The following is a 15,978-nucleotide window of genomic DNA, read 5'->3' on the forward strand; positions in this document are numbered from 1 at the left end:
TAGACACAGATATCTAGATATATATCTATATTTCTCTCTATATGTCTCTATATATCTATATAATCTCTAAATATCTATGTATCTAGATATATCTAGATATATATCTATGTCTATGTATCTATATCTGTCTGTATCTCTTTATCTATATATATCAGCCATAAAAAAAGAAAGAAAGAAAGAAAGAAATCTTGTCATTTGCAACGAGCTGGATGGAACTACAGGGTATTATGCTAAGTAAAATAAGCCAATCAGAAAAAGACAGTTATATGATCTCACGGATATGTGGAATTTAAGAAACAAAACAGAGGATCTCAGGGGAAAAGAGGAAAAAATAAATGAAAGTGAAGTCACAGAGGGAGAAAAACCACGAGAATTTCATAATCATAAGAAATAAACTGAAGGTTTCTGGGGGGTGGTGGGAGGATGGGGTGACTGGGTGATGGTCATGAGGGAAGGCACGCGGTGTACTGAGCCTTGGGTGTTATACAGGACTGGTGAACCACTGACCTCTACCTCTGAAACCAAGAATACATTATATGTTATATGAAAAAATAAAATAAAATAAAATCCTATGTGTACAAAAAAAACGTGAACAGATAAGGAGCTGCTTCTTAGATGAACGAAAAGATGGTTTCTGGAGATGGAAAAGCATCCTCTTCTCCTGGTGAAGATTCTATGATGATCATTGAACTGACCACAAAAGACTTAGAATATTACATAAACGGAGTTGATGAAGCTGTGATAGGGCATGGGACTCTGTTGGAAACAAGTTTTACCGTGGGTAAAATGCTAACAAACAGCATTGCATGCCCCAGAGAAAGCGATTGCAGCGAACTTCACTGTTGTCTTATTTTAAGAAACTGCCAGGGCCACCCCAAATTTCAGCATCCACCACCGTGATCAGACAGCAGCCGTCAACATGGGCACAGACCTTCCACCAGCAGAATGATCATGTTTGCTGAAACATGATTTTGGTTAGCACTTTTTAGCAATGAAGTGTTTTTTTATTAATGCCTGTGCATTTTTTAGACATAAAGCGATTGCACACTAAATAGACTACAGTAGAGGGAAAACATGACTTGTGTATGCAATGGGAAACCAAAAAATTTCTTTAAATTTTAATAGCACTTCATTGTGCTATTGCTTTATTGCAGGATTCTGGAACCCTGAGTTGTAAGAAAAATGTCTAAAAATACAGATTACTTTTCCCACTGCTAGACACATAGTAGATAGCATGCGATCACGAAATACATTTCAAAGCTCTTCTATGGTGCACTTCCTTCTTGTCTTACCATGACAGCAGTTAACGGGAGTTGGACATCCATTTCCTTACTGCATATGCATAGACTTGTTTTTGTAAGCCAGACCATTGCGAACTCATTGGTCACTTAACTGAATCACTGTGAGCTCACTGTTTTTAGTCAAACCAGTTAAGGTAGGGATACAAGTCTACACAATTGTCCAGATGTTTTTGTTCTGTTAAAAACAAGATCTAATCATCAAGAAAACATCAGAATAGAAGTCATCGGCTTGCCCAACAAAAGCAAAACCAACAGGATCACAGTGTGCCCAGGTGGTGTGGGCAGGACCAGCCCGGCCAAACCCCAGGGCTTTTGATGAATGACCTTAAAGCCACAGCCCAACATCAGAGAACCCCCTAGGAGCCATACCTGTTGTCACACTGCAGAGTGACAGTCAGGTGAGGACCCCCTCCCCCACTGGTGGGGCCAGTCCCGTCCTTGTGTATATATTGGGAGGCTTAAGTCAAAGTCAATGCTTTTAGTCCATTCTAGGGGCTCTAACAGCTCATAAGAAGAGGATGGCTTTTTAGACAGATTGGTCTGTTCAGATGCTCATTTCTTTTCCCTTTCTAGGTTTTGAAATATGCATCCTTTTTTCTTGCTGCCCGCGCTTTGCTTGGGAATAGTCTCAGCTACTACAAAATTTGGTCGAAGTTTAGATGCTCAATGGATCCAATGGAAGGCAACCTATGGGAAACTCTATGGCATGGTTGGGAACATCTAAGCTGTCTGGAGGGCCCCACAGAGAACATCCACGCTGGTGGGAGTTCACAGCAGAGAGGAGCCTCTGGAGGCCGCTCTTACCCAGAGAGGAAATGGGGCCCCGTGACTGTGCACGATGGGGACAGATGTCCTGCTGTGTGGTTGCTGGAGAGTAGCTCCCGGAGCATCCGCCCAGCCCTGGTCCAGGCCCCTCCTCCTCTCTGTGAGCACATCCACTTCGAGTAGGTGAGTTGGCTTTAAATAGAAATAAAAATTGTAGGTTATATGTTTGTCTCTAGAGTGAAAGACGGAGGAGAGCAGTGTGGGAGAGGAATCGGAAAACACTCGAACGGCGGTGAATGCGTCGGTGACCTGGTGAGGGCGGCTGGGGTTCCTGAACCTTTTGTTCTCTCTCTCTTTGGTACTTCGCCAAGGAATTCTCATCCTTGTCAACATTCTACTTTCTTTTCCTTGAAGACCAGTGAAGAATTCAGACACAGGATGAATGACCTTAAAATCCAGAAGGACACAGAGGGGAAAGTGTATGAAATACCCTTCTTTGCTGATTTCATTGTACCTGTGGACAGGAGACAGACAGCCGGGGTAAGTCCTATGAGTCTGAAGGATCCCTTCTCACCAAAAAAAAGGATGACTTCTTTCCAAAAGTAAAGCCAAAAAGAAAACAGCAGCTCTTCGATGGGTCCCTGCTGGGGAACAACACACCCTCGGTGTGTTTTACAAGAGTTTTCAGATTCATGGGCTGTTGGCAAAGCCTTGCTGTTTGTTGTTTAGGCTGAGAGCTTTCTAATTTGGTTTCAGGGTCGCTGTGCTTCTGGCTGGGTTTTTAGGGAAGCCAGTGCCCTCAAAGTACACAGGTTCTGGAAAACAGGCCAAATTGTGTCACTGAGTGAGCGGAACCCGCTGGACTATTCTTGGTCTCAAGGCAGTGAGGGCTGCCCTGTTGGCCTGGTGAATTATGCCTTCCAGTATATTCTGAACAACGGAGACCTGGACTCAGAGGAATCCTATCCATATCGTCCAGGGGTCAGTGGAGCTCTTCATGTGTCATCCGTCCAGCTCTGCTCCTAGTCACATGCTTTTCAAGAAAACAGATACCGTATTTAATATTTGCATTTTTTTTATCCTTTTAAAAAGATTTTATTTATTTATTTGACAGACAGAGATGACAAGTAGGCAGAGAGGCAGGCAGAGGGGGACGTGGGAAGCAGGCTCCCCACCAAGGAGGGAGCCCCATGAGGGGCTCAATCCCAGGATGCTGAGATCATGACCTGGGCCGAGGGAAGAGGCTTAACCCACTGAGCCACCCAGGCACCCACAATACTCACATTTTAAATGGTGAACCCTAGAGCTGCAAACTGTCAGGACTGTCATTAAACCAGACAAGCCAGGCACAGTGCCTGCCTCAGTGGGGACCCCATGACTATTTTTATTTCTGTGTTACAGGGAGACATACATACCATTCTCTACAGGGTACAGATTTCTCTGGAATGAACCAGTTCTTAAGGACACTAGATCCTGAATAATTCATTGAACACATACAAGGTAGTTTTTCAATTTCAAAACAACCAATAGCATTTCAGCTCCTGAGATGCTTTACGACAGATTTGGCTTGGAAATCACTCACCTGTAAGCTGTCTTGAGCTCATGCTCCCCAGGAGGTGGATGTAGTGATCAAGTCTCTTCCCCTTTCCCTCTGAAAGGACGGACCCTGCGCATACAGACCCCGGAATTCCTGCTGCCAGCGCCACCGGCCCGGTGAGCATGCCTCTGCAGGAGGAGTCCCTTGTGCTGGTGGCGGCAGCTGTGGGGCCCGTCCCTGCTGCTCTCTGTGCAAGCCTGGACACCTTCCGGTTCTATAAAGAGGGTACGATCTGTCTATGGAGAAATAGAGGTAGAAAGATCGGAAAACCACCCTAAGATACAGAGATACAGCAGGAGTGACACTATGGTATGCAGAATTCAATGTAGAATTTGGGGGGGGGGCTGTGGATTTCACACAGTTCATCCTGCACCCATAACATTTATGCCTTCTGTTTCCACCTATCATGACCAGATCCAAATGCCCATGATTTTAAACACATTATCTATATATTGAAATGTCTACATAATTTGATTGGTATAGCTTGCTTTACTTTTTTCCAGTTGTTAGACCTTAAAAAATTTTAAAGAATGTTACTACTGAGATTAACACTGGAAAGGGTCCTTAGGCAAGTCATTTTGTGTTCTGGTGTTTTTGTAAGCGCACATCCATAAGGAGAATCACAAGAGATATTTTTTTATGCCTCTTGACTATTGTTTACAAAAAGATTGTGACACTTTGTGTTTCTGCTAACATCAGAGGAGGGCCTAAACCCCTAGCTTACCTAAACAAAACTGCCTGACTTTTAATCTTAGCTGGATTTATAGTGCAACTGAATTTGATACATCTCCCTTACTGTGGCTGATAGGCTGATAAGCTGTCACTACCCCAGGTCACGCGGGAAACCTCAGCCCAACATTAGATTTTACTTTCGGGCATTTATAATGCTCTAAACCGCAGCAGTGAGGACCTGAATCACGGCGTTCTGCTGTTTGTTTATGGATCTGAAGGAGAAGAATCCGAGAACCAAAACTATTGCATTATCAAGAACAGGTATAAAAGCCAAGAATACTTATCTTGGACATTGAAAAGGGAATCCTTTTTGGAATCGGTGCTTGGAGACAAGTCCCCCAACCCTTGAGCACACTTGTTTAGACAAGTGTGCTCAAGAAGCGTTTACCCCACGTGGCGGGAACACAAGCATATCATGGGACGACCACAGGAAGGTACTGTCTCAAGCTGGGGGTCCTGCGATAGATTTCCACCACTGCATTTCTAAATTGGATTTTCAAAAACTCCTGCACACATCTGGCCTGAAGATTTTCCTTTTCCTGCTCCTGTTTCAGTTTTGTGAAAGGGCTGGGAAAGAAGGACTGTGTGCTGGGTTAGAACTCGAGCACGAACAGGAATGGCCTCTTCGGGTTCTTCCTGAATCTGTCCTGGCCTCTCGTGCCCTGCTCAGGGTCGGGTGTGATTGTTCATGAAGGGAAATGTGTTTGTTCCTCTGGAATAATTGGCAAACCCTGGCTTCTTTCAACTGGGGCACGGACTGGGGCACACAGGGTTCCATGCTGATGGCCAAGGCCCTGGACAACCAGTGTGGAATGACCACCGTGGCCAGCTTTCCTGCTATGTGGGAGCTTTCAACCAGCAGGAATGCTAAGTGGAATTTGTGCTGAGGTTGTAGATTAGTAAAAAAGCCACAAGGTTTCTTTCTACAGCTTTCCCAGCTTTGAAGTCCCATGTGTGCGGCAAAGGCTGACTCTGTACTTCGCAGTGCAGGGAGGGCACCTCTGCTATGGCAGACTCGTCTCCTGCTTGTTGGGGACAGAGGACCCCCTGGGCGCCCTCGCACCCGCTGTTTCCCAAGGAGCGTCGTATCCAGATAATCCATGTACCATTGTGACACATTTTGGGGTGTCCTTCCTGGCCCCCACAGTCTCTTCCTCTAAAACTCCCTGATATGTTTACAGACTACTAGCTGAGCTGGGGACTGTGGAGAGAGAAACCCAGTTAGTAACTGAGGGGTGGGAAATCTGCAAAGAGTAAAGAGGACATAGATTAGAATGAGGATGAATAACAGGGGTGAAGGGGAATGGGAGGTCCAGGCTTCCAGCTATGGAATGAGTAAGTCCCGGGAATAGAAGGCACAGCATAGGGAATATAGTCAATGGTGTCGTAATAGCACCGTAAAGGTACAGTGTGAGACTGACAGACACCAACTATCCGTGTGGTGAGCATAGCGTACTGTACAGGGTTGGCAAATTATTGGGTTGTGCACCTGAAACTAAAGTAACATTGTAACAATGTTACAGATGTAACAATCATTTATACTCAAAACAATCGGACCACCCAGTATTCTCCCAGGGACCTCTGGCCTATCCACGGATATCCTAGAGCCCAGTCACATTTTGACTCTATAAGGAGTTAACGTAGTAACATTTTACCTCCCTTCTACTTTGAAGTTTTTTATTAAAAAATAAAACTTCATACATTTTTTAAAAAAATGAAAATCCAAAAGTTATTAGACAAGTCTGTCATACAAAGGCTTTTACATCAGTAACGAGCAAAGTGGTAACATTCCTCATATAAAATCCACACAGTCAAATCCCAGCTTGGGTCTTCAATGGTTCATGTGTTTTATCCCGTATCATAAGATGTGGTCGGCTTTCGAACAAAATTCATCTTCTCGATATTCGGTTCCCAGTCAAGGCCTTCTGTACGCCCTCATCTCACACGACAGGAAAGCTGGCCATGGTGGCGATTCCACAGTGGTTGTCCCGGTCCTTGGCCAACAGCATGTAGCCCTCCATGCCCCAGTTTGTACCCCAGCTGAAAGAAGACAGGGTTTGCCATTTATTACAAACAATCAACCACATTTCCCCTAATGAACCATCACACCCGACCCTGAGCAGGGCACCAGAGGCCAGGACAGATTCAGGAAGAATCCGGAGAGTCCGTTCCTGTTCCTGCTTGAGTTCTAACCCAGCACAGAATTCCGTCCCCAGACCTTTCGCAGACGACGAATGGAAACACAGAAAAAAGAAGCTCTTGGGGCCAGATGCATTTCAGAAATGAGAAAATTTTCAAGTTGAGAAACGCAATGGTAGCAAAACCATGGCAGGACCCTAGCAAGCTACTGCCGTCATCACATGAGTATGTCCCTTCCCCCTTAATGGCATAAACACTTCAGGGATTTCAGAAGCGTGCTCAAGGGTTTGAGGATCTGCCTCCAAACACTGATTCTAGAAAGAATTCCCTTTTCAATTTCCAAGGTAGGTGTTCTTGGCTCTTTATACCTGTTCTTGACAATCCAGTATTTTTTGTCCTCCGATTCTTCTCCTTCAAAGCCATAGCCAACCACCAGAACGCCGTGATTCAGGCGTGTATTGCTGCAGCTTGGATCATAATAAATGCCTGGAGAAGAGAGATTCAGTGCTGAGCGGGAACACCCAAGTGACATGATAACATGTGACAACAACCTAGTGACCACAGCAAGGGCGGCATCTCAAAATCCGGTTGTGATAGCAATTGAGATAAGATTTAGAAATCAGGGGGCGCCTGGGTGGCTCAGTGGGTTAAAGCCTCTGCCTTCGGCTCAGGTCATGATCCCAGGGTCCTGGGATCGAGCCCCACATCGGGCTCTCTGCTCAGCAGGGAGCCTGCTTCCTCCTCTCTCTCTGCCTGCCTCTCTGCCTACTTGTGATCTCTGTCTGTCAAATAAATAAATAAAATTAAAAAAAAAAGATTTAGAAATCAGATCTTTTCATTTAGCTAGGCTAGGGATTTAGGTCATCATCTAGTACTACCAGAAATATATTTTGTCACAGTGTCTTTTGTGAAGAACAGTGAAGAGGCGTAAAAGAGCACTTGTTGAAACTTTGTCATTCTACCCTATGATGTCAGCCAAAGAAGCAGCAGAGAACAGAAAATTACTTGAGTCAAGGGGTTCTTTCCAGTGTCTATTTCAGTAGTAAAATTCCTTGGAAAATTTCAAGGTCCAAACATTGGAAAAAAGTGAAGTAAACTATACCAGTCAAGTTATGTAGTCATTTAAATATATTTATAGGGGTTACTGGGTGGCTCATTGGGTTAAAGCCTCTGCCTTTGGCTCAGGTTATGATCCCAGGGTCCTGAGATCGAGCCCCACGTCAGGATCTCTACTCGGCAGGGAGCCTGCTCCCCACCCCGCCCGCAACCCTGGTCTTCCTGCCTCTCTGCCTGCTTGTGATCTGTCTGCCAAATAGGCCACCATGCTAAATCCATACCCTCCTGAGTCCCACATACAAAAAAGCCCATCTTGTTGTATGTCATGCTGGTTACCCGTATTTTCTGGCCAATTTTCTAGGTAGACAAATGCTCACCTGTTTTATAGAACTGGAAGGAATACGGGCTTGAGTCTACAGCAGCAGAGACGGGCCCCACAGTTGCCACTGTGGTCATAAGACCATCCTCCTCATTTAAGACGTGCCAGAAGGTAGTCACATTGGCGACAGATTTCTCAGGCCTGTATCTGCAGTAGCCATTCTTTCAAAGGTAAAGGGGAAGGGACTTGATTAATACCGTCCACCCCCTGGGGAACACGAGCTCAAGACAGTTTGCAGCTGAATGATGTCCAAGTCGAGTGTGTTATAAAACATCTCAAGAGGCAAAATATGATTGCTTGTTTTGAAATTGAGAAATGAGGCAATATCTATTCAATGAGACACTCCTTTGGTCTACTTGTGCATAGATTTTTCACTCTGGAGATCTGTACTGTATTTAGAACGATATTTGTATTGCTGTGTGGCTGAGAAGTGGGAACACCTGTATGGTAACCCTCTAGGTGGAGAACTGTGCCAGGCTAACAGATTTTAATCTGTTCTGACCATGTGCAGATACAGAGTCTACAGTCTAAAATGAGAATTTGAAATATAGGCTTTGTTTTACTGAATATACTCAACTTTGATAAAAGATAAGGAAGTCTGTTTACCCTTGCAAGATACGGGTAGGATTCCTCGGATTCCAGGCCTCCGTTGTCCATAACATATTGGAAGGCAAAATCCATCAGGCCACCGTGGCAGCCCTCATTGCCTTGAGACCAAGAGCAGTCCACGAGGTTCTGCTCGCTCAGTGATACAAGTTTGCCCGTTTTCCGGAACATCTGTCCTTCAAGGGCACCAGCTGCACTAAAAGCCCAACAAGATTGACACTGACCCTGAAAACACAATGATACAGCTCTTAGTCTCAAAGTTAATAGCAAGACTTGACAACAGCCCTTACATGTGAAAACTCTTCCAAAACATAACAAACTGTATATGGTTTCTCAACTTCCATCACGAGGGCACTGGTTCTTCTTGGCTTTGCTCTTGGAAAGGGAGCTGCCGAGTACTGTCTCACCTGATCCTTCACGGGGGTCACGTAGCCTTTCTCTCTCCAGTCCACGGACGAGGGGATCTCAGCAAAGAGAGGTGCTTGGAACACATTCCGGTCCTCTTGCTTCTGGATTTTAAGGTCACTCAACACCTGTTGGAATTCTTCACTGGTCTTCAAGGAAAAGGAAATAGAATGTTGACAAGCATGAGATTTTTTGGAAAAAATCCTTAGAGGAAGCACAAAACATTCAGCAACTCCAGCTGCACTCACCAGGTCACCAAAGTCATTCATTGCCATCGTGAAGCTGTGTTTCCCTTGGCTGTACTCCTGGTTGTGCTGTTCAATCACTTTCAGATTCATCTCCCACACTGTTCTCCTCCGCCCTTCTTCATCCTGGAGACAAACATGCAACCATCCTGTTGATTTCTATCTAAGCCCAGCTCACCTGCACCAAGTGGATGTGCTCACAGAGGGAGGAGGGACCTGGACCAGGGCTGGGCTGATGCTCCGGGAGCTGCTCTCCAGCAACCACACAGCAGGACATCTGTCCCCATCATGCACAGTCACAGTGCCCTGATACCTGCCTGGGTACCAGTGGCCTCCAAAAACTACTATCCACTGTGGACTCCCACCAGCATGGAACATTCCCTGGGGTCTCAGTGGACAGCTCAGATGTTACCAACCTTGTGGTATAGTCTCTTGTGGGCCGCCTTCCACTGGGACCAGCGTGCATCTAAGCTCTGATTGGGTTGTGGAGCAGCTGAGGCTATTCCCAGGCAAAGGGCAGCCAAGAAGAGAGAAGGATGCATGTTCCAAAACCTAGGAAGGGAAAAGAAATGTGTTTTGGATTAGACCAACCATCTAAAGAGCCATCCTTTATTCTGAGGTGTTAGAACCACTCTGGTACAGTAAAGACATTGCGTTAATCCTCCCACGTGTTTCCACGGGGCTGTGGAGAGGTGGCGCGTGCAGGGGGCCTGCTGGCCTGTTCCCCGCCCTGCAACCCGCAACCCACCTGCTGCTTCCAGAGCATGTAGATGGCAATACAGGGAGTGACAAGCCCTGAGTCTGGGGTGTAGGGGTCAAGCTGCCATGCCTAGAGGGACCAGGCCCTGGAAGAGTGCCTCCCCGGAGCCCTAAACCCCTGGCCCCCAAGGCTGGTACCCCCCTCCCCATGTTTGAAGGGGTAGCCCTTCCCTTCAGTTCCAGGCTGAGATCTCACCTGAGGCAGGTGCAGTCAGAGGTGCAGGTCGGAGGTGTCCAGCACGCCTGCTGATGGGTAGGAGACTGTCCATTTAAGCCTGGGATTTGGCCCTGCTGGTCCTGCCCCTGGCACCTGCCTGCACAGCAATTGGCTGAGCCAGCCTGTGGGAGGGGGCTCTGTGCCCTGGAGCTGGGGGCCTTGGGGCATGTGATAGCTGGGTCCCTACTTGTCCCAGGGGAGATTGTGCCTGCCTCAGGGGACCTGGGAAAGTCAAGTGAGAGGACTCGGGAAAGCCCTGTAGAAGGGGATCCAGCACCTTCCTAGGGACCCCGATCAACTAAATAACAGGAATTTATGTGTTGGCAGGTGGTTCACAAAAAGAGGCTCACAGGGAGCCCCAAGTGGGCATCACCCTGCCTATCCTCTAGTCTTTGGTTAAAATCTCCCTGAGGGCTGAGAACAGGATAATCTAGTCTTATTGTTCCTGTTAATTCCAAGCAAAGGGGCAGCTGGAGGAAGTAGAGCCCTCGGGGGATAGTGTTATCTCTGTTTCAGGAGGTGCTGCCTCTGCTCTTGGGAGAATCTGGAGACAATTGCTATTGTCCAAACAGGGGATGCCCTGGGCAAGGCTCAAGTGCTTTTCAGCAAAGGAACTGATGGCAGGAGTATCCAGGGAAGGTGTGGTGTTTTGGAATGTTCCTGTCCTGACTGCCCCCACGGGGATTCTTCCTCCCTCCCAAGCCTTTCTCAAAACCAACAGAAATGATTTACTTCCAGAAAAATATGGTTTAACAAAGGGAAGAAAGACGGAAGGTAGAAACTGCTTTTTCCTCCCCACTCTCTGCCTCATGGATGATTGTGTTTCTCAGTGTCCAATGTGCTTTTCTCGAGATTTAAATTTAAATGTTTTAGAAAAACAGCTCTTCTAAAGAGGAAAACAAAAAAAAAGCATTCATCAGCAGACCATGAATTTTCCCTCTGATGACCAGTTTTGCTCTTCTTAGGAACACGATTCCACGCGTCTAGACAGTGGGTCACAGCCTCCTTCTCTGGACCTCCGTGAGACTCCCTAGTGAGCTTCCACACTCCTCATCTCCAGCCCTTCTCTACTCGGGGAGGGCAGGGGAGAAAGGGGTTCCATACAGGGGCCGGGAGTCAGGGCGGGGCTGGCATGAGAATTCTGCCCCTCTCGGCTAGTCCCCCACCCTGGCAGACTCCGCAGCACCCCCAGACTCAGTTTCCTCATGCAGGATGTGGGGCAGTGATTTGATTTTCCTCAGAGGACGCTTGTGAGACTGAATGAGCTAACACAGGTCATGCATTAGCATAGAGTAGGGCTCATTCCATATTGCTTTCTTGTGAGGTCCAAGGGAAAATCCTTCCAAAGGTCTCGCTTAATTTAGAAAATATTTATTCAAGGATTTGTTACATAGGCCATCCCTACTTACTTCTTTACTTCCGGGAAGCCAGGTTACCACATAATGAAATGAACCCTAAAGTATAGGTAAATAAGCTTATATGTTAAAAAGCCAAGCTACATCTAGTTAACATTCTTTTTTTTTTTAAATTTTATTTATTTATGACAGAGAGAGAGATCACAAGTAGGCAGAGAGGCAGGCAGAGAGAGAGGGGGAGGCAGTCTCCCCGCTTATCAGAGAGCCCGATGTGGGACTCGATTCCAGGACCCTGAGATCATGACCTGAGCCAAAGGCAGAGGCTTAATCCACTGAGCCACCCAGGTGCCCCGTCTAGTTAACATTCTTAAATCATGCTCCCAAACTGATATACAAGGGACACACATATCCTAGGACTATGTCCACAGTCCCTAAAATATTGTCTCACGTTTGACCCGTTATGCTAGAGCTAATATCACATTTCAACTACAGATAGCTTATTTTGCCTATTACAAATTAGGAGGTCATCGAGGGTGTTTCTCTAAGAGCGATCAGGGTAACAGCCAGATGATGTTTCATACCCAGCAGCATGGACGAAAGTGACGAGGGGCAACACCTGTGTGCGTAAGCACGTGGAGTCGTGGGAACTCTCAACCGCTCTCGGTGCGGGTGCAAACAGTAAGCCACTCTGGCAGGGGCTCCGCGGCTTCTTATAACAGGAACTGCACACCCGACACTAACTCAGCATTTCTAGGGTCCGGTTTCTACCCACGTGAGCATGTTCTTTTACGCATTGTAACTTCCAGCGGGAAAACACAGGAGAATGAACAAGCACCCTGTAGTACATTCACACTCGACAATTGAAAGGAACAAGCTTTCTCTGTGTGCACCAACACAGATGATCCTTTTAAGATTTATTTGAGAGAGACAGAGAGGGAGAGGAAGAAGCAGGCTCCCTACTGAACGGAGAGCCTGACTCAGGGCTCGATCCCAGGACCCGAGAGCATGACCCGAACCGAAAGAAACACTTAACTGACTGAACCACCCAGGCAACCCAACAGAGATGATTCTGAAAAACACTACGTCAGGAGTTGCCTGGGTGGCTCAGTCAGTTAAGTGTTCAACTCATGATTTCGGCTCCCGTCATGATCTCAGGCTGTGAGATCAAGCCCCACGTCGGACTGCACACTGGGTGTGGAGCCCTCTCTCTCCCTCTCCCTCTGCTCCAACATCATTAAAAACACCATGTCAAGCAAAAGAAGGTACATATTAAAAAGTACATATAATTAATTGTATTATATAAAGTTCAAAAGGCAAATCTAATCTGCGGTGACAGATATCAGAACAGTGGTCTTGCAGGGGAATTACTAGCTGGAAGGAGGCATAAGAAAATGTATTAGAAAGTTGGGAAATTCTGTATCTTGATCTGGGGGCTAGTTCCGCGGGTGCCTACATTCATCGAAACTTACCCACCTGTATACATAAGACCTATCCATTTTACCCTATGCAAAATTCTACATCAACAGAAACTTTGTCAGGATAAAATTTGAGATCAAGGCAAAAAAAGTTACATAGTAAAAAAAAAAACCACCCAGAAATCTGTATCAGGATATTGAACAGATTCCTGCCTTTTCTCTCAAAAGACAAATCTGTAGCAAATAGCCAAGAATCTTTCTACTGGCCCTAGAGCTGTGCCCCCAGGAAGACTATTAACATCTGTGCTCCTTGACTCGGTGGGAAAAAGGAGCGACAGCAGGTCTCCCTCTGACGTGCAGCTGGGAAAGGAAAACCTGGCCTCCGGCTTCTCCGTGTTCCCGGCACCTGCAGCCTGGGTTCATCCAAAGCCACAGGGACAGCGGTCCAGCAGACAGAGCAGCCCCAAGTCAGGATGAGCTGCTGGGAAGCCTGTTCACCTGCCGAACTTGCTTTCTTCTTCTGTACATTATCCTAAAGCACTCAGCTGACACAGGATTTAATACCATTCTTCCATCTTTAAAGCCGAGGGAGAACCATTAGTCACTGATCTCACGTTTTATTTGTAAAACAATAAATGTTTTATTAGATCCTTAGAGATAATATCACATTCTACTTAGTCGGTGTTTCTAAAGAAGTATTAGAACATCTAATCTAAGCCAGGAAGGCTTCTGCTGGGAAGGAGCAAGAGAGGGGGAGACAAAAGAACTGACTTTCCTTTGGGGGAAAAGCAGGTTTTTTTCTTCTGTATTTGACTTTTGTGTTTGGAAAGCCTGTGTCTCCATGTGAGGGATCTCGTTTCTACTAAACTATGTCAGTCATTTCATACAACGTGCTTGCTTTTAAGGATTTAAAATGTGTTTATGCATCTAGGGGAAATCTATGTTTAAAAATTCATTACTTCAGTGAGCCACTTATTGAGGGCAGTCATCTGGTTCAGTATCCAAATTATGGGGCTACAAGTCTTCTAAAATTCACACTTTTGGGGCGCCTGGGAGGCTGAGTCGGTGAAGCGTCTGCCTTCAGCTCAGGTCATGATCTCTGGGTCCCAGGATCCGGTCCTGCAACGGGCTCTGCTCAGCACACAGTCTGCTTCTCCCTCTGCTGCTCCCACTGCTTGTTCTCTCCCTCTCAGTCGAATAAATGAATACAGTCTTTTAAAAAAAATTTTCATACTTTTAAATTTTCTATCACATTCATTATAATTTCCAAATATTTCACATCTTTTTTTTGCATTTGCATAAAAGATTTATTATTTTCTTCTCAGGAAAAACAGGAAGTTAGGGAAACACACTACATTTTACAGCCCACATTAATTTATAGTTGGTCCTAACCCTTCCTGGCACAGCTGTCAACAGCATTAGCTGTTTTAACCAGAACCAAGGTGTTCACCCCCAACCGAGTGTACATGGATACTAGAGGATTGCATGTTTTTCCCTGAGAGAAGCGTAAGACAAGTTGCTGAGAGCCAGCTTTCCAAGCAGCCCCTCCCTTTCCATTCTGGAGGATTTGCTTGAACTATGCAGCTCGTCAGCACTTAGAACACGTGCCTCCTCCTCTCCCTAGAAAACCACCCACCCTTCCCTAAATCACCAGAATGATCCATTAATAGGAAAAACATCATTTCCAGGCCATTTAACAGGAAGTCGAAGAGATGTTCACAGTGACGTTACACTAGCGGGCAACGTCCCGCCACCCTCATGCGATATAGGCAGGAAGTGTTTTATTTCGTGTGGTGTGAAGCCCTAACAATTGTTTCCTGGTTAATTGTCCATGAGTGTTTGCTACTTAGTCCTTCACAGGGTTCGCGCTGAGCTTGTTGTCCTTTTATCCCACTCTTTTTTTTTTTTAATATTTTATTTATTTGGCAGAGGGAGAGAGAGAGAGAGCAAGAGAGGGAACACAGGCAGGGGAAGAGGGAGAAGCAGACTCCCCACTGAGCAGGGAGCCCGATGAGGGGCTTGATCCCAGGATCCTGGGATCACAACCTGAGCTGCAGGTAGACGCTTAACAATTGAGCCACACTTACGCTCCCTAGTGTCCCATTCTGAAGGAGCACCATCACTACCATCAGAATCTTTTGGTCCCAACATTCTCACTACAGGTCCTGAAGAGCATTTCCAGGCTTGCCTCTCACTCCCGGCCAGGAGCAGTGCACCCCAGACGAGCCATGACCTGCTGTTGCCCTGAGCAGCTCTCCTGTGCCTCAGTGCCTTGACCGAGCAGTGCCTCCCACCCGCAATGTCCTTCCTTCCCGTTCCACCTCTTGAAATGCCTGCTGAGATCCACAGCTTCTGGACCTTCAAGCTATCAGGGTGCCTGTTTTATATTATAATTTCTTGTGATTTATAATTTTTTGTTAACCTTGCCGGGCTGAGCTCCTCAAACTCATGTTCATGTCTACTACACCACGGAACCCATTATCTCAATGACGGGGTCACGGGTGTTTGATTAATGAATAAGGTCACGTGATGCACGAAAAGTACAGGCAGCAGAGCCAAATGATGACTTCCAATTGCTTTAGATTTTGAAATTTCTCCTATGATGCAAAGTACATCCATGCATAAAGTGGCTCTGATTTTGGTCACATTAAAAGTGAGTAAATGGAGCTGAAATAGCCACATTAATGTTTACATCTCTTCCGGTGTCTTTTTCTAACTAAATACACTGTGATGATCCATCCAAGCCAGATGAATTTTCCTTCCACGCTGTATTGAACAAAGAATTTCATAATAAATAAATGTTCAAGCAAGTGCAGTGAATGTTTTGAATTTTTTAGTAGAAAAAATGCTTATAACATGGTTAGTATCGTTGTCATCTGCATTCAAATGACCAGAAAATTACAAATATATCAGCTACTATTAACCATTCCACTTTCTCAGCAACAAGAGCAAGTTACTTGCAACGTTTGATTCAGATATTCTAGAAGTCAGGAAACCGTCATCACCA

General features: G+C 45.9%; 1 protein-coding gene and 1 long non-coding RNA gene across 2 annotated transcripts; one reads left to right on the plus strand and one right to left on the minus strand.

The window, feature by feature from the left end:
- The first annotated feature begins 2,301 nt into the window (after positions 1-2,301).
- LOC116570445 lies at positions 2,302-3,881 on the plus strand. The gene is made up of 3 exons (XR_004277430.1): positions 2,302-2,378; positions 2,481-2,606; positions 3,725-3,881. It is a non-coding gene; the product is annotated as an uncharacterized LOC116570445 (long non-coding RNA).
- Positions 3,882-6,213: 2,332 nt separating this feature from the next.
- LOC116570441 (cathepsin L1-like) lies at positions 6,214-10,246 on the minus strand. The gene is made up of 8 exons (XM_032307577.1): positions 10,181-10,246; positions 9,642-9,777; positions 9,229-9,351; positions 8,983-9,129; positions 8,576-8,800; positions 7,968-8,130; positions 6,903-7,020; positions 6,214-6,435 (listed from the first exon to the last, which is right to left on the minus strand). The coding sequence occupies exons 2-8, from the start codon at positions 9,765-9,767 to the stop codon at positions 6,336-6,338; spliced, it is 1,002 nt and encodes a 333-aa protein (XP_032163468.1). The 5' UTR covers positions 9,768-9,777; positions 10,181-10,246; the 3' UTR covers positions 6,214-6,335.
- Between the last annotated feature and the right edge of the window lie 5,732 nt (positions 10,247-15,978).

This window comes from Mustela erminea, chromosome 12, assembly GCF_009829155.1.
Source record: "Mustela erminea isolate mMusErm1 chromosome 12, mMusErm1.Pri, whole genome shotgun sequence".
Classification (NCBI taxonomy): domain Eukaryota; kingdom Metazoa; phylum Chordata; class Mammalia; order Carnivora; family Mustelidae; genus Mustela; species Mustela erminea.

Bases quoted from the DNA above. Each gene is read 5' to 3' on its own strand.
- LOC116570441 (XM_032307577.1), bottom strand. From the start codon at position 9,767: ATGCATCCTTCTCTCTTCTTGGCTGCCCTTTGCCTGGGAATAGCCTCA. The intron at 8,131-8,575 runs GTAAACAGACTT...TACCTTTGAAAG, and splicing joins CCTACCCGTATCTTGCAAGG to AATGGCTACTGCAGATACAG. The intron at 6,436-6,902 runs GTATAAAGAGCC...GTCTTCTTTCAG, and splicing joins TACTGGATTGTCAAGAACAG to CTGGGGTACAAACTGGGGCA.